The sequence below is a fragment of the Tachysurus vachellii genome, chromosome 8 (genome assembly GCF_030014155.1).
Source record: "Tachysurus vachellii isolate PV-2020 chromosome 8, HZAU_Pvac_v1, whole genome shotgun sequence".
NCBI lineage: Eukaryota > Metazoa > Chordata > Actinopteri > Siluriformes > Bagridae > Tachysurus > Tachysurus vachellii.
In genome coordinates this window covers 25,260,899-25,285,266 of record NC_083467.1, presented here as the reverse complement: position 1 = coordinate 25,285,266, position 24,368 = coordinate 25,260,899, and the positions used below count along the sequence as shown (strand labels likewise).

At 40.6% G+C, this 24,368-nt stretch overlaps 1 protein-coding gene across 1 annotated transcript in view; it reads right to left on the bottom strand.

The window, feature by feature from the left end:
• ttn.2 (titin, tandem duplicate 2) overlaps positions 1–24,368 on the bottom strand; it is a 170,644-nt gene that overhangs the window by 21,015 nt on the left and 125,261 nt on the right. The window contains exons 168-181 of the mRNA XM_060877043.1: positions 24,256–24,360; positions 23,966–24,163; positions 23,584–23,880; positions 22,889–23,476; positions 22,503–22,805; positions 5,308–22,410; positions 4,895–5,191; positions 4,206–4,793; positions 3,823–4,125; positions 3,148–3,732; positions 2,756–3,055; positions 2,361–2,663; positions 1,906–2,211; positions 36–1,802 (exon numbers count right to left, since the gene is read on the bottom strand). Coding sequence (XP_060733026.1) covers positions 36–1,802; positions 1,906–2,211; positions 2,361–2,663; positions 2,756–3,055; positions 3,148–3,732; positions 3,823–4,125; positions 4,206–4,793; positions 4,895–5,191; positions 5,308–22,410; positions 22,503–22,805; positions 22,889–23,476; positions 23,584–23,880; positions 23,966–24,163; positions 24,256–24,360 — 23,043 coding nt within the window. The remainder of the gene's footprint in view (positions 1–35; positions 1,803–1,905; positions 2,212–2,360; positions 2,664–2,755; positions 3,056–3,147; positions 3,733–3,822; positions 4,126–4,205; positions 4,794–4,894; positions 5,192–5,307; positions 22,411–22,502; positions 22,806–22,888; positions 23,477–23,583; positions 23,881–23,965; positions 24,164–24,255; positions 24,361–24,368) is intronic.

Sequence of the window (24,368 nt, the reverse complement as noted above, 5' to 3'; positions counted from 1 at the left end):
TTATGGAAGGTGTGAACATGAAAAATGAGACTCACCAACAGGAGAAATGGCAAGTCTGTGCTTGCTTTGCTCACTGACTGAACTCATGCCAGCATTATTCTGAGCATACACTCTAAATGAATATTCCAGACCTTCAATGAGCCCAATGGCCCTATACTCTCTTCCAGAGATGACATTGGAATTCACTTTCATCCACAGAAGGCTGTTTCTGTCTTTCTTCTCAAGATGGTAGCCAGTAATAGGAGAACCACCATCGAAGCTGGGTGCATCCCATGAAACAGTCATGCCATCACTTGTGACATTGCATACAACAGGTTTTCCTGGTGGACCTGGTGGTTTATACTGATGTTTGGCAACAACATCCACTGAGTTGAGAGGATCACTTACTCCATATTTGTTCTCTGCACGTACTCTGAATTGGTATTCAGTGTCCTTAACCAGATTGGATATCTTGAATGTTGTCCTGACCACACTTGAACAAACAATTTTCCAAGATGCTTGAGAAGTCTCCCTTTTTTCCACACTGTAGCAGGTGATTTCTCCACCACCATCATCCTGTGGCTCATTCCATGAGATAATAATGCTCTGTGCTTTGATTTCGTCAAATTGGATGGGTCCTACTGGTGCAGAGGGTGGCCCAAGAGTGATGACCTTAATGTCAAAGAAGTTCTTCACAAGTTTATTATCAAGTACCAGAGTGTATTTTCCTGCATTCTCCTTTCTTGCATTTCTCACAATTAGACTAGCTTTATTTTCTGTTTGTCTGAAGCGAACCTGTTCACTTTCCTTCAATGGAAAATCATCTTTCATCCACTGAATTGCAGGTTTGGGCTTGCCCTTGTATGGCAATTCAATGTTCACATTTTGTCCAATTCTGACATTTAATTCACCATTAGGATAGTCAGAAAGTTTAGCTTCTGGTGGAATTAAGAATTCCTTCACAGTAATGGGTCCAATTTGAGAGAAGTCACTGCAACCTTTCTCATTCTTGGCATACACTCTGAGGAAAACCTCTGAGAGCTCTTTAAGATTTGTTAACTCATACTTGCAACATCTACATGTACCACCAAGGCTCCATTTCACAGCATCGTCTTCCCTAATTTCAATGATGTACTCAGAAATATGGCTGCCACCATCATGATCAGGTTTTGTCCATGCCAATGTTACAGATGTATTAGTTGAGTCAATCATGACAAGATTCTTTACAGGACCAGGAGTCTCTGTTGCTCTAACAGGTTCTGTAGTCTCACAAGTATCGCCAGTGCCATTTTCATTTTCAGCAGACACACGGAAGAAATAGGCAATCTCTTCTGAAAGGCCTTCAATCTTGTATGATGTATTGGCACATTCAGTTGTAACTATGGAGTAAGCTTTGAGTTTAGCATCCTTCTTCTCAACAATGTAATTTGTTATTGGAGCTCCACCATCAATAATTGGAGGATCCCAGCTCAGAGTGAGTTTACCACGGGTAACATTTTTCACTACCAACTTACTACAAGCAGAGGGTGAGTCTAATACCTTAACAGACACAGTAATATTCTTTGGTTCACCAACTCCATTCTCAATCTGAAGGAGATATTTGCCTGAATCATCCCGAGTGACCTTTGGAATAATGAGTGTTGTTGAATACTCCGTGTTATTAATTGTGTATTTTGCATCTCCACCAATATTCCTATCTCCTCTTCGCCATGTAACATTCGGTACAGGCCTGCCTTTTAGAGGAATCATGATTTCCACATCTCTTCCAGCCTTTGCTGTATATTGAGTTGACATTGAAATATCAAGATCAACATCAGCTTCCTCTGTTGGGATAAAAGAAAAATTCATCACGGATTAGATATAAACATGCAAACATGAAAATATTCTATGGAAATTCAGCTTAGGCACAGAAAAATAAAGACAAACCTAGAATATCCTTAGCTTGTACTGGCTGAATCAATTCAATTGGGCGTCCAACTCCAGCACAGTTAACAGCAGAAATGCGGAAATAATAGAACACTCCAGGTTTTAAATGGGAGACCACATACTCTGTGGTTCTTACTTCACCCTTAGAGCTTATAGTGACCCACTCCTTTTCTTCAGCTGTCATTTGCTCAACTACATAGCTTGTGATTTCACTGCCACCATCATACACAGGCTTCACCCATCCAAGTATAATTGAAGTCTTTGTTGAATCAACAACTTTAAGTTTTGTTGGCTCACTTGGCGGATCTGAAAATGTATTAAATAGATTGCGTAACCATTTATGTATAAAACACGTTTTGCTGGACATTATATTTAACATGCCATGAATATGGACATGTTGCATATACGATTCAAGAATATCATAGATAATATAAAGCTAGTCATCATAATCTTACCAATGGGATCATATGCTTTATAGAAGATGGATCCATCAGAGTATTGACCTGCACCAGCTTTATTTATTGCACAAACGCGATACTGATACTCATTTCCCTCTGTGAGATTGCTGACTTTTTGCCTTGTATCACGAATTGGATCTTTGGAGACCTTGAACCATTGTAGACTCTTCTTTTCTCGCTTTTCCAGATAATATCCATCGATGTCACTGCCACCATCTAGATTTGGTCTTTCCCATATGACAGTCATTGTTGATTTAGTAATCAAGGTTACCTGAGGTTTGGAAGGTTGGCTCGGAGGTACTGCATAAGCCAAAATAGAAACAGTTAGTTTGCTTTAATTATGAGACTGAATATATGAACACAGTTAAATGATGATTGAAAAAAATATTTACCAAATGAATTCTGTGCAATGACAGGCTCAGATTCTAAAGGATCTCCAACTCCGTATTTGTTCACCCCACGAACACGGAAGATGTACTCATTTCCTTTGATCAGCCTTGAAACAGAGATTATGCAGTCTTCCAGTTTCTCAGATATTATAGACCACATGATTCTGCTGCTCTCACGTTTCTCCACAATGTAATGGGTAACCATTGCACCGCCCTCATCAGCTGGAGGATCCCACATGATAGTTATACTATCTGCTGTGATCTTCTTAAACTGAATCTCTCCCGAAGGGGGTCCAGGTTTGTCTAACAGATAAACAAGTAATTATTACAATAGATAATTTAGAAAAAATATATTAAATTCCATTTATTAGCAGTATCAATGATTAGTAGCATACCTTGAATAAGTACTCTGATAGCAGCGTATGCTGAGCCCAAAGAGTTCTTGATCTTGAGTTCATATGTTCCACTGTTTATACGTGTAGCATTCTTTACTGAAATGCATGAAGAATCAGCTGTGTTTGAAATCATGAACTCAGCTCCTGATTCCAGCTCTTTTCCATCTTTGTACCATTCAATTGTTGGCTGAGGTTTAGCAATAATACCAACTCTAAGCTGGATGGTATCTCCTGCTTTGTATTTTACAACATCCAGGTATTCCTGAGAAAGTTCAATTTCAGGAGCACCAAAGGTATCCACACATGTAACTGGCCCAACAGTAACAGATGGGTTACTGACAGAGCCAACTGCATTCTTAGCCAAGACCCGAAATTCATAAGATTCATCTTGAATGAGTCCTGATACAGTGAACCTGGTGTCAGAAATCTTTGATAAATTAGTTTTGAACCATTTGCCATTTGGACCATCTTTCTTCTCAATTATGTACCCTGTCACTTTGCTTCCACCATCATAAGACGGTTTACTCCATGCAAGGCTTATTGAACTCTTTGTGATATCTGTGACACGGACATCAGTTGGTGGTTCTGGAAAACAGTACCATAATTAAAATCAGAATAATCTATAGCAGACTTTACCTTTTTCCCAAAACAATTCACACTTTATAATATCCTTACCACAAGCATCAATTGCTAGTACAGCATCTGAAATTTTGCTGACAGCACCAATGCCAGCAGCATTTTCTGCTGCAACCTTGAACTCATAGATTAGACCTGGACTGATGTTTGTCACTTTGAAATGTGTAGCACGGATAACAGATTTGTTGACTTTCGTCCACAAAATACTATTTTTGTCTTTCATTTGAAGGTGATATCCAAATATATGACTTCCTCCATCAGAAGAAGGTTCTTTCCAATTGACGGTAATACTTTCTTTAGTGACAAAAGATACCCATGGTGTTGAAGGTGCATCAGGAATTGCTGAAACAGATTGAAAGCAATGTTGTTAATATTAGTCATTTAATCCAATTAAAATGGAAAAAAAAAGGTATGTAACTTACTGTATGGAAGACTGACTGTTACAGTTGGAGAATCGATGTGATCACTGATGCCAAAGCGATTTTCAGCCTTAATTCTGAACTGATACTCAATTCCAGTAGTTAGTTTCAAAATCTTAATTGTGCATCTTGCAACTGCCGATGAAACTTCAACCCAGTTTGCTGTTGTTGTTTCACGTTTTAGCACAATATAGTTGGTGATTGGACTGCCACCATCATAAGTAGGAGGGAGCCATTTCAGACTTACACTGTCATCTGTGATATCACACAACTCAACTGGACCAACAGGTGGACTTGGTCTGTCCAGAACAACAATATTAACAAAGGACTTGGTGGTTCCACTTGAGTTTGAGGCTGTAATGTCATATCTGCCTGCATCATTTGCAACACTATCACGGAGGGTGATGATGAGGCAGTCAGGTGTTACTTCAGAATTGAACCTCATGGTTGATTTCAGACTATGATTATCCTTTGAGAGTGACACATTTGGTAAAGGTTTACCGGTAAGTGGGATTTCTACTTTAAGATTTGAACCTGCCTTTACATGGACAGTATTGTGTTGAAAGTTCTTCATGTTAATTTCAGGAGCCTCTGTTAATAGAAGAAAACAAAGATATATTATCATAATGAATCAACATACAGCATGTAAATTTACATTAAAATATTAAATATAAACAGGTAAAATTACGTACCTAGTTGATCTTTAACAAGAACAGGCAGAACCATGTCTTTAGGGTCACTAAGTCCGGCATGATTTTCAGCACGGACTCTAAAGTAGTATTCAGCATTTTCTCTTAACCCATAGACAACAAATTGAGTTGATTTAGTATCACCACATTTTATCCACTTCTGTTGTCCTTTCTCCAGAGCATCCACCCGGTAATTGGTAATTCTACTACCTCCATCATGCTCAGGTTTAATCCAAGCTAATGAGACAGTATCTTTTGAAACATCAATTACTCCAAGCTTTTCTGGTGGACTTGGTTTTTCTGAAATTAATGTTTATGCAAGAGTTAATTACACCAGACTTAAATACATCAAAGTCAAAATAAACCACAATTATTTTAACTAGTAGTTTATTCATTAGGAAATTATCTCAACATACCTGTAATCTTAGTTCCTTCCGTACTTTCAACTGGTACTCCAATTCCATATTCATTTTCACCTGTGACTCTGAAAAAATAAACGCCACCCTCCTGAAGGTCAGTTACTTTAAAGGTAAGTCTGGGACACCATTGTGTTACTCTTGTCCATCCTTTTTTGCTTGCCTCACGCAGATCAACAAGATAGTTCTTAACAGGAGCACCACCTTCATTTTCTGGCATGTCCCATGTCACTGTTGCAGAGTTTTTGGTCACTTCCTTAACTGAGATACTGCCAGGTGGCCCAGGTGAATCGAGCACTTTCACATTCAAGGTTAGTGTGGCCGTTCCAGCAACATTTTGTAGAGTCACAGTGTACTTGCCTGAGTCATTTCTTGTAGCTTGCTCAATTGTTACAGATGTACAATTATCTGTGGTATCAATTGTTGCCCGAACTCTAAGATCAACATCAGGCTTGTTCCACATTACATTTGGCACAGGCTTCCCCTTGAAAGGGACTCTTAGGGTAAATGAGCTGCCATCTTTGACAATCAATGATTTTCGCATTTCATTACTAATGAGGAAAACAGGCTCATCTTCTCTGTCCTTTGCTACCTGTGGGTCAGTCTCAGGGCTTGGCTCACTTGAACCAATTTTATTAACTGACCTAACCACAAAGACATATTCTGCTCCTGATGTCAGCCCTACAACTGTAAACTCAGTGTTATTAGTGTGCTGCACCCCAACAATCCAGTCCTCTTCATTGGTTTTCCTATATTCAACTGAGTATCCTGTAACTGGAGATCCACCATCAAACAATGGCTTGTTCCAGGAGAGTGTTACTGTGGACTTTGTAGAATCAATTACCTTTGGTTTCAGTGGTGGAGATGGCAAGAATAATGGATCCTCTGCTTTTGTCAATGGGCAAGGAAGACTTGGTGCACTCAAACCTGCAGAATTTTCTGCATACACACGGTATTCATATTCACATCCTTCACGGAGATTGGAGGCTTTAACCCTCAAGTCATAAACAGGCTTTTTGTTGACTCGAACCCAGCGAAGACCTGACTTTTCACGTTTTTCTATTACATAGCCACAAATACTATTGCCACCATCAGAAACAGGCCTTTCCCAGCAGATTGTCATAGCTTCGCTTGAAACACTTGTGACTTCAACATTTGTTGGTGCAGCAGGTACTGTAAATGGATCTAGGGCTTTTATGGGCTCACTCTCCAGAGATTCTCCTGTTCCATATTTATTTACTCCCTGGACTCTGAAAACATATTCATTGCCTTTAAGCAGTTTTGTAACTTTGCATGTTGTGGCCTTCATGTCTGCATAGACTAATGTCCAGGCAATACGACTTGTTTCACGCTTCTCAACAATATAGTGTTGAACTTCAGCACCACCATTTTCTTGGGGTGGTCCCCAAGATAATGTGCATTTTTCTGCTGTCATACCTGTTACTTCCAATGGGCCAGATGATGGACCAGGTCTATCAAGGACTTTACAGTTCACTGCTAAAGATCTGGTACCAGCAACATTCTTTAATGTGAGAACATACTGTCCAGAGTCTCTTCTGATGGTCTCTCTAACAATAAGTGTTGTGGTTGTGAATGTTGAAGAAATTTCAACTCTTGCTTTAGAATCTATTTCTTTTCCATCCTTCGCCCATGAAATCACAGGAGCTGGTCTGCCGGAAATTTCAGCATCAATTCTTATTATATCTCCAGCTTTGACTACAACTAGTTGTCTGAGTTTGTCCTCAATTGTAATACGTGGAGGATCGACATCATCTTTCACTGTAACAGGTCCTGTACACTCTGATGGCTGACTAAGTATACCGGCTGCATTCTTAGCAATTACATGGAAATCATATCTCTGATCTTCAATCAGGCCAGTAACATCAAAGAATGTTTCTTGAAGATTGGTGAAGTTGGATTTCAACCAACGGCCATCTGGTAGTTCTCTTCGCTCTACAATGTAACCAGTTACTTTGGCACCACCATCATTTTCAGGTTTTGCCCAGGACAGAGACACAGACGTTCTTGTTATGTTAGTAACAACTGGCTGACCTGGGGGATCACAAGGATCTCTTGCAGCAACAGGTTCACAGGCTTTTGTGCAAGGTCCAGTTCCTGCAATATTTTCTGCATATACTCTGTACTGATAGAGAAGTCCCTCTTCAAGACCAGTTACTTTAAACTGTAAGTCAGAAACAAGACCCCTGGTGACCTTAGTCCAGAGGATACTGCTTTGTCCCTTGCATTCCAAATGATACCCAATGACTGGACTTCCACCATCACTGGCTGGTTTTTTCCATGTAACCAACATGCTTGACTTTGTTGTATGAACGATTTGAAGGTCGCTTGGAGGGCCAGGTGGTGTGAAGGGATATTGTGCAACAATTGGCGCAGAGTCAATAGCATGACTTTTGCCGTAACGATTTTCAGCAGCAATACGGAATTGATATTCAGTTCCCTGTGACAAATGGGGTATTTTTATCGATGTCCTTGCCACTGTAGCTGAAACAATTTGCCATGTTGTAGTGGTTGTATCTCTCTTCTCAACAACATAATTGTTGATTTGACATCCACCATCATAAACTGGAGGATCCCACGATAATGAAATGTAATCCGCACTTACTTCATCTACTCTAATCGCAGTTAGTGGACCTGGTTTGTCTAGAATGATAACTGTTATTTCAGCTGATTTCACACCAACCGAATTAGTTAGTGTGATTTCGTATTTTCCAGCATCTTCCCTTGTTGCATCTTTGATGGTAATCTTTGAAGAAATTTTGGATGAAAGAACATTTACTCTGGTTGTTTGCTTCAGGGTATGGCCATCCTTCTTCCATGCCACTTCTGGGTGAGGTCTACCTCTAAACGGAACATCAATTTTGAGATCTTCTCCAGATTTAACACTGTATGTATTAAATAGCAAGTCAATAACAGGTTCAATAGTTATATCTTTGGCAACCACAGGTGCTCCCAGTGGTTTAGGATCACTCTTTCCTTTGTCATTTATGGCAGAAATTCTGAATGAATATTCCTCCCCTGTTGTAAGACCTTCAATTGTAGCTTCAGGCATTCTTACTGTTGTGCATACAGTCCATTTATCTGATCCTTTAGTCAACATCTCAACAGTGTAACCTGTTATCTTGCTACCACCATCATGGTCTGGCTTTTCCCAAGAAAGACTCACACTGTGCCGAGTTACATCAACAAGTGTAACTTTACCCGGTGGCAGAGGTGCTTGGGACACTTTGACTGGTTCTGTGATGGTTGCTGGCAGGCCAACACCAAGTTCGTTCACTGCAAGTACACGGAAGTGATAAACACCTCCCTCTTGGAGACCATCAACCCTGAAAGAATTCCTGACACAGTTATTAGTCACAGTTGTAAATGCCATTCTTTTAGATTCACGTTTCTCCACAATGTAATGGGTAATCTTGGCACCGCCATCAATATGTGGAGGGTCCCACTGCAGCTGGACTGAGTCTCTTTTGATATCTTTAACAACAAAGTTCATAGGACTGCTTGGGGAGTCCAGGACTCTGACATTAATGAATGCAGATTTGTTGCCATTGTTGTTTTCAAGAGTTAAAATATATTTACCACTGTCAAATCTGTCAACATTGTCAATAACAAGCATGGTGTAAGAGCTTGTGACTTCAACTTGGGCACGTTCTGTTAAGGGACCCTCAGCCTTTGTCCATTTTACTTCTGGATCAGGCCTTCCCCTGATGGTAACAAACAAACGTAGTGTTGCACTTGCACGAACAGTCACCATTTTCCTCAGATCAGCTTCTAACTCTACTTCTGGGGCTTCAAGTGTCTCTGCAGCAATTACAGAGCCTGGAACATCAACATGATCTCCAGCACCTTCAATATTAATGGCACAAATACGGAAGTTGTATTCTGCATTTTCCTTCAGGTTTTTCACGGTAAAGTGAGTTGTTTGTACACCAGTGGTTGGTGTACATAATGTCCATTCATCATCCAAGGCTTCTTTCATCTCAACAATATATCCAGATACCGGTGCACCACCATCATATATAGGCCTACTCCATGTAAGGGAAACAGTTGTACTTGAATGGTCTGTCACTTTGGGATTGTTTGGAGGGCCAGGAGGATAGGTTGCATCACATGCTTTGTAATATTCAGATTCTCCACTTGGTGTGCCAACACCTGCAGCATTTTCGGCAGACACTCTGAATTCATAAGAGTGTCCTTCTGTTAATCCTGTGACTCTGAAACGCAGATCAGATAGTCTTTTTCTGTTGCACTTTGTCCATCGGACACCTTCTTTATCACGCTTCTCCAGTATATAACCCTCAATTATTGAACCGCCATCATCTTCTGGACGGTCCCATGTGAGCACCATTGAATCTCTAGTGATTGCAGTTGCTTCTGGAGTTGACGGTGGGCCAGGAGTCTTAAAGGGATTTTGTGCAATAACTGGTTCAGATTCAAGTGGTTCTCCGATTCCATACTTGTTTACTGCCATGACTCTAAAGATGTACTCATTACCTGGCAAGAGTTTGGTGACTTTATAACTGATAGCTTGAATTTTGGGTTCTACTGTAGTCCAAGACAGTCTGCTTGTTTCCCTCTTTTCAATAATGTAATGTGAAACACCTGCTCCACCATCATGTGTTGGATGGCTCCAGTGTAGATAACATTTCTCTGCTTTGACGCCTGTTACCTTCAGAGGTCCATCTGGTGGACCAGGTCTATCTAAAACCTTGACATTTACAGGGACCAGTTTTGTTCCACCCACATTGCTGAGGCTTAGGACAAAATGTCCACCATCTACTCTTATGCAATCTTTAACGATTAAAACAGTATGTGTAATAGTGGATTTAATTTCCATTCTTGGAGTAGCACTATCAATTTCTTTTCCATCCTTTAGCCACTTTATATCTGGGAGGGGTTTGCCTGCAATATCAGCATCAATAGTAAATGTCTCACCAGCATTCACAATAATGATATCCTTGAATTTTGAGTCCATCGAAACTGAAGGGGCTTCAATTTCATCCTGTGCAGTAATTGGTCCAGTGCTTTCAGAAGGTTCACTTAAAATGCCTGCAGCATTTCTTGCTATTACTCTGAATTCATAACGGTCTCCTTCTGTCAATTCTGCAATTGTATATTGAGTGTCAATTATATTTGTAAAGCTAGCCTTCATCCAACGACCATCAGGTAGCTTTTTCCTCTCAACAATATAACCTGTGATTACACTGCCTCCATCATATTGAGGCTTTGTCCATTGAAGTGTGACAAGGTTTCTAGTGATAACAATAGCCTCCGGATTTCCAGGTGGATCACATGGATCACGTGCCACAATGCTTTCAGAAACTTTGCTAGATGGACTTATTCCTGCAATATTTTCAGCAAATACTTTATATTCATACTCAATGCCCTCCTCAAGACCATTTGTTTTGAATCGAGTATCAGTGACAAGAAGCTTGTTAAGTTTTGTCCAGAGAATGCTGTTCTTCTCTTTCCGCTCAATATGATATCCAAGAATAGGACTGCCTCCATTATTATTAGGTGGCTTCCATTCAACTGTCATGTGATCCTTTGTCACAGAGGACACAAATGGTGTACCAGGTGCTGCAGGTTCACTGAAAGGATAGCTAACGATAACCGGTACTGAGTCTAAAGATGAACTCTTTCCATATCTGTTCTCAGCAAACACTCTAAACTGATATTCTGAACCAGTTTTCAGATTAGAGATTTTGATTGTTGTGCGTGCAATGGTTGCTGATACAATCTGCCAGGCTGTAGTAGTTGTGTCTCTTTTTTCCACAATGTAATTGTTTATCTGACAACCACCAATATACACTGGTGGTTCCCATGAAATTATTACATAGTTGGCACTTACTTCATCAATTTTAACAGGGCCAACAGGTGGACCAGGCTTGTCTAAGATAATTACACCAATTTCCTCTGAGACTGAGCCTACATTGCTTATAGCTGTTATTATATATTTGCCAGAATCCTCTCTAATGGCATTTTTGATGCTAAGAACTGTTGCTGTTGCTGTGCTTGATACATTTAGTCTAGTTGTCTCTTTTAATGAGTTGCCATCTTTAGTCCACGTGACCTTTGGTGTTGGACGACCTGTTACTGGAATTTCTACTTTCAGTTCTCCACCACATTGCACACTGTATGTGTTGAAAGCCAGTTTGAGGTTTGGTTTAATTGTTATATCATTAGCTATAACTGGAGCTGCTAGTGGCCTTGGGTCACTCTTTCCTTTATCATTGTAGGCCAACACTCTAAAGAGGTACTCTTGACCAGCACTAAGTCCTGTGACTGTTCCCTCACAGATTTTAGTAGTAGTTGCTACTACCCAGTCTTCTGATCCTTTTGGCTGCATTTCAATATCATATCCTAGAATCCTACTACCACCATCATGGTCTGGTTTCTCCCATGACAGCGATACAGAAGTTTTAGTCACATCAGTCAATGTGACCTTTCCCACAGGTAGTGGAGGATCTGCTGTCTTCACGGATTCTTCTGTTTCTACAGGCAGACCAACTCCGAACTCATTCTCAGCCATGATTCTGAAGTAATAAATGCCACCTTCATTAAGATCCCCAACACGGAAGCTTGTCTTGGTGCATTTTGTAGTAATATTAGAGAAGGCAGGTCTAGTGGATTCACGTTTGTCCACAATATAATTCTTTATCTTTGCCCCACCATCAATAAGTGGAGGCTCCCAAACAAGAGTTACATAATTTCTTGTGATATCTTTAACAGTTAGATTCAGTGGAGCACCTGGTGTATCCAGTACTTTCACTGAAACAAATGCTGACTTGGTTCCACTGCTGTTTTCTAGAGTAAGAGTATATTTTCCTGCATCGTTTCTATCGCATATGTCAATGGAGAGCTGGGTATAATCTATGCCCTTTTCAATTTGAGCTTTACTTGGTATATCTCCATCATCCTTAATCCAGTTTATCTCTGGAGTGGGACGACCTTTGAAGGGAATGTTAATTCTCATGCTTCCTCCAGCACGGACGACAATGCCCTTTCTTAACTCGGAATCAAGTTCAATTTCAGGAGGTTCCATTTTATCAACAGGCTTTACTGTACCAGGGATGGTGACTGGCTCACCAACACCTAGATTGTTAAGAGCACATATTCGAACCTTGTATTCTTGATGTTCTATGAGTTTGGTAATTGTAAATTTAGTATCATTCCAACCAGTAGGTGAAGTACATGTTAGCCATTCCTCTTCATCAGCTTTGCAGATCTCTACAACATAGCCCTGGATGTCTAAGCCACCATCATAGATTGGTCTACTCCATTCAATAGTGACTGAATTCTTTGTGGAGTCAGTTAGGTGTGCATTAGTTGGTGGAGCAGGTTTAAATGTTGGGTCACATGCTTTGTAATACTGAGTTATTGGACTCGGTTGACCAACTCCTGCGGCGTTTTCTGCAGATAACCTGAATTCATATTCATGGTCCTCTGTGAGACCTGTAACTCGGAAGCGAAGGTCTGTAATTCTACGTTTGTTACATTTTGTCCATCTGACTCCAGCTCTGTCTCTCTTTTCTACAATGTACCCAACAATTTCACTTCCACCATCAGTCTCTGGACGAGTCCAGCACACAGTCATAGAATCTCTTGAAATATTTGTTATTTCTAGTTCTCTAGGTGGTCCAGGAGGAACAAATGGATTTCTCATTATTACTGGTACAGACTCTAAAGGTTCACCAACACCATATTTGTTAACAGCCATGACACGGAAGATGTATTCGTTTCCTTTTAGCAGCTTAGTCACCTTGAACATAGTTGCTCCACAGTCACTAGACACTACAGTCCAAGCAAGCCGACTGGTTTCCCTTTTTTCAATTATGTAATGAGAAATACTGCTACCACCATCATGTACAGGAGGAAGCCATGACAAGGAGCACTTCTCACTTGTTACGTTTGAAACTGTCAAAGGTCCTGCTGGTGACCCAGGTCTATCAAGCACTTTTACATTAAAGGACACAGATTTAGTTCCCCCAACATTGGTAAGATGCAAAGTATACTGTCCTCCATCAACTCTAATAGCATCTTTGACAACAAGGACTGCTTTGAAGTCTGTGTTCTTAGTCTCAGCTCTTGCAGAATTTTCAACTTCCACTTCACCTTTGAACCACTGCATTGTTGGAACTGGCTTCCCCAATACAGACGCTTCTAATACAAATGTATCTCCAGCATTTACAATCATTATTTGGGTGTATTTTGAGTCAATTTCATAAGTTGGTGGCTCAACCTCATCTTTAGCTGTGATTGGCCCTGTGCAAGCAGAAGGCTTGCTAACTGATCCAGCAGCATTTCTAGCAATGACCCTGAAGTCATATTTGGAGTCTTCTGTCAGACCTGTGACTATAAATTCAGTTTCAAGGATGTTCGTAAAGCTTGCTTTCATCCATCGGCCCTCAGGGAGGTCTCGTTTTTCCACAATGTATCCAGTGACCAGACTGCCACCATCATATTCTGGTGGTGTCCATCTTAGCATTACTGAATGCCTTGTGACAATTACTGGAACAGGTGTGCCAGGAGGATCACATGGATCACGGGCTACACAGCCTTCGGAAACTTTGCTGCATTTCCCAATTCCAACAATATTTTCAGCAAAAACTCTGAACTCATATTCTATGCCTTCCTCCAAAGCAGATGTTTTAAATACGGTGTCTTGAATAAGCATTTTATTTATTTTTGTCCACAGAATACTGTTCTTTTCTTTTCTTTCAAGATGATATCCAAGAATAGCACTGCCACCATCAGAAACTGGTTTGTGCCATTCAACTACCATAGATTCTTTTGTAAAGGCAGACACATATGGTGTTCCAGGGGGCCCTGGCTCTTTGAAAGGATATTGAGCAAGAACTGGCTCTGAGTCAATAGCATAGCTTTTCCCATATCGATTTTCTGCAAAGATTCTGAATTGGTACTCAGCTCCAGTCTTCAAATTTCCAACTTTTAGTGTAGTTCTTGCTACCGTTGCCGAAACAACTGCCCAGTTAGTTGTAGTAGTATCTCTCTTTTGCACAATGTAATTTGAAATTTGGCATCCTCCTGTATAGGTTGGAGGATCCCATGACAGTGTTATACTTTCTGCACTTATTTCATCTATCCTTACTGGTCCATTTGGTGGACCAGGTTTGTCAAGTATAATGATTTCAACAGTGGCCTCCTTTTGTCCAAGTACATTGGCTACTGTAATCCTGTACATACCAGCATCGTCTCTGGTTGCATCTTTAATCGATAATGTTGTATGGTTGACAGTGTCTGCAACATTAACTCTTGTTGTCTGTTTCAGCTCTGCACCATCTTTAGTCCATGTAATGGTTGGCTTTGGATGGCCAGTGATACGTGCTTCAATTTTCAAATCATGGCCAACTTGTACATTGTATGTGCTAAGTTTTGTCCTCACAGACGGCTCAATTACGAGGTCTTGTACAAGAACAGCGTGTGCTAGATGTCTGGGATCACTCTTTCCTTTGACATTAACTGCAATTACCCTAAAATTATACTCTGCACCTTGGATTAAATTGGTAATAATGGTGTCAAGTGATTTAACTTGTGCACACATAGACCACTTTTCACTGTCTTTCGCTTGCAACTCAACCTCATAGTGAGTGATTCTGCTACCCCCATCATGTTCTGGTTTTTCCCAAGACAGAGAGATGCTCTTGCGTGTAACATCTACTACAGAGATTTTTCCAGGAGGTTGTGGGACTTCTGAGATTTTCAGTGGTTCTTGTGTTTCAGCAGGTAATCCAATTCCATATTCATTTTCAGCAAGAACTCTGAAAAAGTAGTTGCTGCCCTCTTGGAGCTGCTCAATTTTATATGTCATTTTGTTGCAGGAAGCAACAGAAGAGTATACCTTCCTTGTACTCTCTCGTTTTTCAACAATATAATTTTTTATTTTAGCTCCACCATCCAGCAAAGGTGGTTCCCACGTTAGGGTAACTGAATTCTTTGTTATTTCTTTCACGTGGAAATTGGCAGGTGCATCAGGAGTGTCAAGTACTCGAACGCTAATAAATGCAGATTTTGTACCACTTGCATTTTCCAAAGACAAAGTATATTTTCCACTGTCAAATCTGTTAATATTTTCAATTACAAGTGAAGTATAACTGCTTGTGATGTCAATCTGTGCTGTCTCATTAATTTCACCTTCAGCTTTTCCCCATTTGACCTCAGGAGCTGGTCGGCCTCTGATTGGAACAAATAATCTAAGGGCTCCTCCAGCTCTTACAGTGATCATCTTTCTTAGATCAGCATCAAGATCAATATCTGGTGCCTCTAGTTTGTCCTCCACAATAATGGATTCTTTTATATCTGCATGTTCTCCAACTCCAACCTTATTTATTGCACAAATTCTGAATTTGTATTCATGTTTTTCCAGCAGTTTTTGAACTTCAAATCTTGTTTCTTTAATTCCTGTGGGAGGCGTGCACATTGTCCACTCATCAGATATGCCTTCGCAGGCTTCAACAATATAACCTTGAATCTCACATCCACCATCATAAATAGGTTTGCTCCAATGCAGTACAACAGATGACCTTGATATATCAATAACTCTAGGGTTGTTTGGTGGACCTGGCCTGAAAATTGGATCAAAAGCCTTGAAGTATTCAGTAGTGTCACTTGGTTTGCCAATTCCAGCTGCATTCTCAGCAGAGACACGGAATTCATAACTGTGGTTTTCAAGAAGTCCTGTCACTCTAAAGCGAAGTTCACTAACTGAACGCTTATTGCATCTGGTCCATCTGACACCTTCTTTGTCCCTCTTTTCAATTACATATCCTGTTATTGCATTACCTCCATCATTAATTGGTCTTTCCCAAGTAACGACCATGGAGTCCTTTGTTATATTGGATATCTCCACCCCAGTTGGTTGATCAGGTGTGACAAATGGATTTCTGGCAATGACTGGATCAGATTCCAGAGGCTCACCAATTCCATATTTGTTGACAGGGATCACTCTGAAAATGTACTCATTTCCAGGAAGAAGCTTGGTAACCTTCAGACTCAGAGTTTGCACCTTAGATTCCACAACAGTCCAAACTAATCGGCTAGTCTCCCTTCTTTCAACAATATAATAAGATACTTCAGCCCCTCCATCATGTAAAGGTGTTTTCCATGCTATGCTACATTTCTCACTTGTAACCCCATATATAGAAATAGGCCCTTCTGGTGGCCCAGGCCTGTCTAGAACTTTGACATTAATGTTTATGGATTTCTCACCACCAACATTTTTCAGTAACAGTGTGTACTGACCTCCATCAACACGAATAGCTTCTTTTACACTTAAAGAAGCTGTGAAGTCTGTATTTTTAATCTCAAGTCTAGCTGTATTAACAAGTTCCTCACAGTTTTTTATCCAGTGGACTGATGGTATAGGCTTCCCGAGTATTCCAGCATCAATCTTAAATGATTCTCCGGCGTTAACAATAATGGTTTGAGAATATTTAGTATCCAAGTCGATCATGGGTGGCTCTATTGCATCCTTTGCAGTTATTGCACCAGTACTGACAGATGGTTTACTAATCACACCAGCTGCATTTTTTGCAATGACTCTGAATTCATATTGTTGTTCTTCCACCAAGCCACTGACAACAAATTCAGTTTCTATGATATTAGTGAAACTAGCCTTCATCCATCGACCATTGGGCAATTCTTTCCTCTCAACTGCATAGCCAGTTATTCGGCTACCACCATCAAACTCTGGTGCTGTCCATCGTAATGTTACAGAGCTTCTAGTAACAATTACTGCTTCTGGTTTGCCTGGTGGGTCGCAGGGATCTCTTGCTAACTGTATTTCTGACAGTTTGCTGGCTTTGCTTAGCCCAACAATATTCTCAGCATAAACTCTGAACTCATATTCAATGCCTTCTACGAGACCACTAACCTTGAATCTTGTGTCTGGAATGATGGTTTTATTTTGTTTCACCCACAAGAGGCTATTTCTTTCCTTACTCTCAAGATGATAACCGATAATCTTGCTTCCACCATCGCTGCTAGGCTTGTTCCAATCAATGAGCATAGTTTCTTTGGTAGCAGACTGAACGACAGGATTCCCGGGTGCACTTGGCACCTCAAATGGATACTGTGCAATTACATGCTCAGACAGTAGAAATGAGCTCTTACCATATCTGTTTTCAGCTGCAATTCTGAATTGATACTCACAGCCAGTTTTGAGCCTTGCAGCTTTGGTGGTTGTTCTAGCAATTGTAGCTGACACAATCTGCCAGTTTGTGGTGGATGTGTCTCTCTTTTCCACAATATAATTGTTAATTGAACAACCACCTTCATACTCTGGTGGTTGCCAGGACAGCGTCACACTGTCTGCAGTTACCTCATCTATTTTGATAGGTCCAGCTGGAGGACCAGGCTTATCAAGTACAACAACAGAGATATCAGCTGTAGCCTCTCCAGCTGAGTTTGTAATCTTGATGGTATATGTACCCACATCATCACGTGTTGCTTCCTTGATTGCAAGGTACAGATGATTATCAGTAACTTCAGAATTTACCCGTGTTGTCTCTTTGAGAATAGTGCCATCTTTAAGCCAGGTTACTACTGCTTTTGGCTGAGCAGCATAAGGTAAATCTATCTTGAGGTCATCACCTGCCAGCACACTGAATGTATTAAACAAAAGTTTGAATGCAGGTGTGATGACAAGATCCTTTGCCACAACAGGCACACTGAGTAGACGAGGATCACTTGTCCCTTTTTCGTTTGTTGCTGATATACGGAATGAGTACTCTTCACCTTGAATCAGACCAGTAACAACTGCCTCTGTTACCTTAACAGTCATGACCTGGGTCCATTTGTCACTGCCTTTTCCTTGCATTTCCACAACATATCCTGTGATCCTGCTTCCTCCATCATGATCTGGCTTCTCCCAGGACAGGGTTACACTGCTGCTAGTTACTTCTTTAAGTGTCACCTTGCCAGGTGGTAAAGGCTTTTCAGAAACCTTGAGTGGTTCAGCAGTTTCCACTGGGAGGCCAACACCATATTCATTTTCAGCCAAGATTCTGAAGAAATACAAGCTTCCCTCCTTTAGATCACCAATTCTCCAGCTTGTTTTGGGGCAAGAAGCATTTACAATGGAATATGCTTTTCTTGTGGATTCACGTTTTTCTACAAGGTAATGTCTGACTCTTGATCCCCCATCAATAATTGGAGGGTCCCAGATCAGTGAAACAGAATCTTTTGTGATTTCTTTGATTGTTAGATTTTGTGGTGCCCCTGGAGTGTCAAGCACCCTGACATTCACAAATGCTGTTTTACTACCAGAGCTGTTTTCCACTGTTAGAAGATATTTTCCACTGTCAAACCTGTTAACATTCTCAATAACAAGTGATGTGAATGATGTTGTGCTCTCAATAGACGCTTTATCAAGAGGTTCACCATTCTCCCTTGACCATTTAGCTTCTGGTGCAGGTCTCCCTTTAATTGGTACAAACAGCCTCAGTGTGCTACAAGCTCTAATGTTAACCACTTTTCGAAGATCTGAATCAAGCTCAATTTCAGGTGGAATATATCTGTCCTCTGCTTTTGGTGAACCAGGTACTGATGCAGGTTCTCCAACACCTTCACAGTTCAGGGCAGAAATGTTGATCTTATATTCTTGGTTTTCTTTTAAATTAATTATGGTGAATGATGTTCCAGTAAGACCCTTCTTTGGAGTGACAACTGTCCATTCATCTTCTTCTGGTAGGCAAGTTTCTACAATATATCCTGTAATGTCTGAACCACCATCATATACCGGTTTGTTCCAAGCCACAGTAATGGATGACTTGGTTGTATCCAAAATTCTTGGATTCCCTGGGGGCCCAGGCTGGAATATTGTGTCACATGCCTTGTAAAATGGACTTGAAGGGCTTGGAGCGCTTAAACCAGCAGCATTTTCAGCAAGGATCCTGAATTCATATTCATGCCCTGGTGTAAGTCCAGACACTTTAAAGCGCAAATCAGTTACTGACCTCTTATTGCATTTGACCCACCGGAGGCCAGTTTTATCCCGTCTTTCAATTATGTAAGTATTTATGGAACTTCCTCCATTGTTTTCAGGATGTCCCCAGCAAACCACCATAGAGTCCTTTGTAATTGTTGTTACTTCTGGGGCTTGTGGTGGATCTGGGGGTACATATGGGTTGGCTGCAACTGCAGGCTCTGACTCCAGTGGCTCACCATCTCCATATTTATTAACAGCCATAACTCTGAAAACATATTCATTTCCTTTTAACAATTTGGTAACTTTATAACGGTTGACTTGTAAATCTGTGGCTACATTTGTCCATGCAAGTCTACTTGTTTCACGTCTTTGAATTATATAATATTCAATCTTTGCTCCTCCATCTTCAAGTGGTGGTAGCCAAGACAATATACATTTCTCTGTGGTCATGTCTGTAACATGAAGGGGCCCTTCAGGAGGCCCAGGCCTATCAAGCACCTTAACATTGAAAACAAACTTGGCAAATCCTCCAGGGTTGCTTGCAGTTAGAGTAAATGCACCACCATCTCTTCTTGATGAATCTTTGTTGGTTAAGCATGTATAGAAATCTGCTGCTTTGATCTCTAGTTTTGCAGTGTCTTCAAGCTCTTTTCCATCTTTTGTCCATACCAAGGATGGGATTGGTCTGCCAGTAACATTTGCATCTAATTTGAAGACTTCACCTGCCTTAACTACAACAGTATGGCTAAAGCTTGAATCAACATCAAGCTTTGGATCCTCAATATCATCTCTGCAGATTATAACTTCAGAGGGTTTTGAGGGCTTGCTGACAGATCCAGCTGAATTTCTTGCAAAGACACGGAATTCATATGAAGAGTTTTCTGTCAGTCCACTTACAGTGAAGCTTGTCTCATGAATATTGCTAAAGTTTGCTTTGAGCCAGCGGCCATTTGGCAGTTCTCTCTTTTCCACAGTGTACCCAGTTAGTGGGAAACCACCATCATTCTGTGGTTTCATCCATTGAAGTGTAACATCATGCCTAGTTATATTAAGTGCCAATGGTTGACTGGGAGGCTCCACTGGATCAAGTGCAAATATCATCTCAGATGCCTTGCTTGGCTTGCTAAGACCAGCCATATTTCCAGCAATAACTCGGAATTCATATGCAATAGCATCTATCAGACCAGATGACTTAAAAATGTTCCCAACTATAAGGGCTTTGCTGATACGCTGCCACAGGATGCTGTTTTTCTCTTTTCTCTCAATATGATATCCCAAAATTGGGCTTCCCCCATCTGTGGAAGGTTCATTCCAGGTAATTGTAATAGAATCTTTTGTGAAGGCAACAGCTTGTGGAATACCTGGCTGGCCTGGTACATCAAATGGATAAGCAGCAACTACGGGTTCAGATGTTATGTAAGGTCCAACACCATATCTGTTCTGAGCTTTCACACGGAGCTGATATTCAATTCCTGTTGTAAGACGTGCAGCTTTGAATGTTGTGCGGATGACAGTAGCTGCTAACTCAACCCAAGATGTGCCAGTTTTCTCTCTCATCTCAACAATGTAGTTGCTGATAGGAACTCCTCCATCATTCTCTGGTGCATCCCAGGATATAACTACATAGTCACAGGACACTTCATCCACTTTAATTGGTCCTGTTGGAGGTCCTGGGATATCATGTACTTGTACAGTAATGGTTTCTGTCACTGTTCCCAGTATATTCTTCCCTGTCATTGAATACTGTCCTCCATCTTTTCTCTTGATTTCTCGGATGTTAAGAATTGTTGAGGTTGTTGTGTTGTCAATGTTTATTCTTTGTGTTTGTTTAAGTTCCTGATCTTCTTTCTTCCAGACAATAGATGGTCTTGGACGACCAAAAACAGGGATCTCAACCTTCACATTATCACCTGCTTTGGCTACTACCAACTTCTGATAAACAGATCTGAGGTCAAAACCTGGTGCTGTAGTCTGCTCATTGATTACAACTGGCCGGCTTTCACGAGGTTCACTCCTACCTGAGCTATTCACAGCAAAGATATGGAATATATATTCTGCATTTTCTGTTAAGTCTGTGACAGTATAGTCCAAAGCCTTTATTGTTGTGACATGTACCCAGTGATCAGAATCCTTCTTTTGAGCCTCAATAACATAGCCAGTGATTCTGCTACCACCATCAAAAGCCGGTTTTGTCCATGCAAGAGTTGCTGTATCCTTTGTCACATTTGTAACTACTAAACTATCTGGTGAAGATGGAGCCTGGGAAGCTCTAATAGGTTCGGGTGTCTCTGCTGCTTCGCCAATACCTTGTTCATTTTCAGCTGAGACTCTGAAGTAATATTCAGCACCCTCTTCCAAATCGTTAATCTTGTATGAACATTTCTGCCAATTTGTAGTGATTGTAGTGAAGGCTTTTCTAGTTGCATCACGTTTCTCAATTATGTAATTTATAATCTTTGATCCACCATCAATAATTGGAATTTCCCAGTGAAGCGTGATGCTGTTTTTGGTGATTTCCCTTGGTTTCAAATTGACTGGAGGCCCAGGTGTGTCCACGACTCTGACATTAACAAATCCTGTCTTCTTTCCAGCAACATTTTCCAAAGTCAAAATGTATTTTCCAGCATCATATCGAGTACATTCAGGAACAACCACTAGACTGTAAGACTCAGTATTGTCAATATGAGCTCTTCCTTTGAGAGAAACATTATCTTTTATCCATGTAACTTCAGGAGTTGGACGTCCCTTAATTAGTACAAAAATGCGGATGGAGGCACCTGCTCGAACAACAAGTGTTCTTCTCAGTTCTGCATCAAGTTCAAAGTCTGGAATCTCTTCACGTTCAACAAGTTCCACAATTTTTTCAACTTCAGCAGGTTCCCCACATCCTTCTGAATTAACGGCGCTGACTCTGAAATGATATTTGCCCCCTGCTTGTAGGTTCGGAACAACAAACTCAGTGATTCTCAATGGAGAAGTTGTGTCCTGAATCCAATCATCTTCTCCTTCCTTTTTGTGCTCAACAATATATCCTGTCACGTCAAGGCCACCATCATAAAATGGTCTTCCCCAGTTAAATGTTGCTGTTGTTTTCGTGGTATCAGTTATTCTTGGATTGGATGGAGGTCCAGGTGGATCTAAATATGATAAAATGTTTAAAAGGTAAATAAAGAGGTGAGATTTATTTGAAACTACTGGACATTACTTTATAAATGTTTTGTTTACTTACATGCAATGTCCTTTGTCAGCACTGTTTGAGATGGCTCACTGGGTTCTCCAAAACCAGCTTTGTTCTCAGCAGTTACACGGAACTCATACTCAACCTCTTCTGCAAGGCCTGTTACTTTGTAACGTAAATCTGAGATGGTCTTCTTTGAAGCTCTAACCCATCTCATACCTCTTCTCTCCTTTCTCTCAACACTATACCCTGTAATATCACATCCGCCATCCACCACTGGTCTCTTCCAGGAAATAGTTACAGCAGTTCTGGTGATATTATCGATTTCTGGTTTTGAGGGTGGCCCAGGGGGTCCTGACAAAAATAAAGTGATCCATGTAATATCACAGTACATCATGAAATAAAATTAATACATTCACATATGTAGTTAGACTTACCAAAGCTGTCAACCATTTTGACTGGACCAGACTGAATAGCATCACCTGTACCATACTGATTGACTGCTAATACACGGAAGATATATTCATTGCCTTTAATCAACTTGCAGGCCACATGACGGCAATCCATGACATTTTCAGCAAGCTTTGTCCAAAGTAGGCGACTAGTTTCTCTCTTTTCAATGATGTATGATTTGATAGCAGAGCCTCCATCTTCTTCTGGTGGTAACCATGTCAGTGTGCATTTTTCAGCAGAGACACTGCTGACCTCAATAGGACCAGGTGGACCTGGTACATCCAAGACTTTTACTTTTACTTTTTCTTCCTTAATGCCAAATGGGTTGCTAGCAGTAATTGTATACTCCCCAGTGTTCTTTCTTGAGGCATATTTAATTGACAATGTCGAAGATATGGCAGTGCTTGTAATCTGGACAACATCCGATGGTTTTATTTCTCTTCCTCCCTTAGACCATACAGATGTAGGTGGAGGTTTGCCAAGGATACTTGAAGCAGAAATCACAATTGTTTCTCCAGCCCTGACAGTGACACCGTCCTTCATTTCAGGGTCAATTGTAATAGTTGGTGGCTCTGTAAAAAGGTAAGATATTGATTATAATTTTGTATTTAAAAATGTTCTATAAATTCTATAAATAATATACAAGTTCTATAAATCAAACTCAGTTTTTAAAACATACCGTATTCATCTTTGCAGACAAGGGTTTCAGTTTGTTCTGAGGGAGCACTGATGGCACCGGCTGCATTTTTTGCCCTAATTCTAAAATTATGCATGCAGCCTTCTTGCAAATCAGTTACTGTAAAAGCACAAGTCTGGATATTGACATGATTGGCCTTCATCCAGACCTTTCCTGGATGCTCTAGTTTTTCAACAATATAGCCTGTCAGTCTGTGACCTCCATCATATTTAGGCTCAGTCCAAATGAGTGTTACACTGTTCCTTGTAATGTTGATTACATCAGGCTTGCCAGGAGGATCTAAAGAACAGCAATAGGATGTTAGAGGTACAATCAAATAATTGTGTTATTTCATTGGAAGTGTAAAAAAACACTATACACATACCAATTGGATCAAGGGCAACAAATGCTTCTGTTGGTTTGCTTGGTTTTCCTACTCCCGCCATGTTTATAGCCATAACTCTGCATTCATACTCGAGACCCTCAATTAAACCAGTCACTCTACACTCCTTCACCCTCAGAGGTGTCTTGCTGGCTCTCTTCCATAATAAACTGTTCCTATCTTTGAATTCCACATAATATCCTGAAATCAAAATTTAAAACATGATAAATATTCTTGCATGGTCACAGCACACACAATGAATAAATTAATAAACTGTCGGAAGGAAAAATAACCTGTAATAGCAGAGCCGCCAGTATCCTTTGGATCTGCCCATGACACTATAGCATACTCATGGTGAATAGCCAAGACCTGTGGTGCATCTGGAGCACCTGGTGCATCTTTTGAG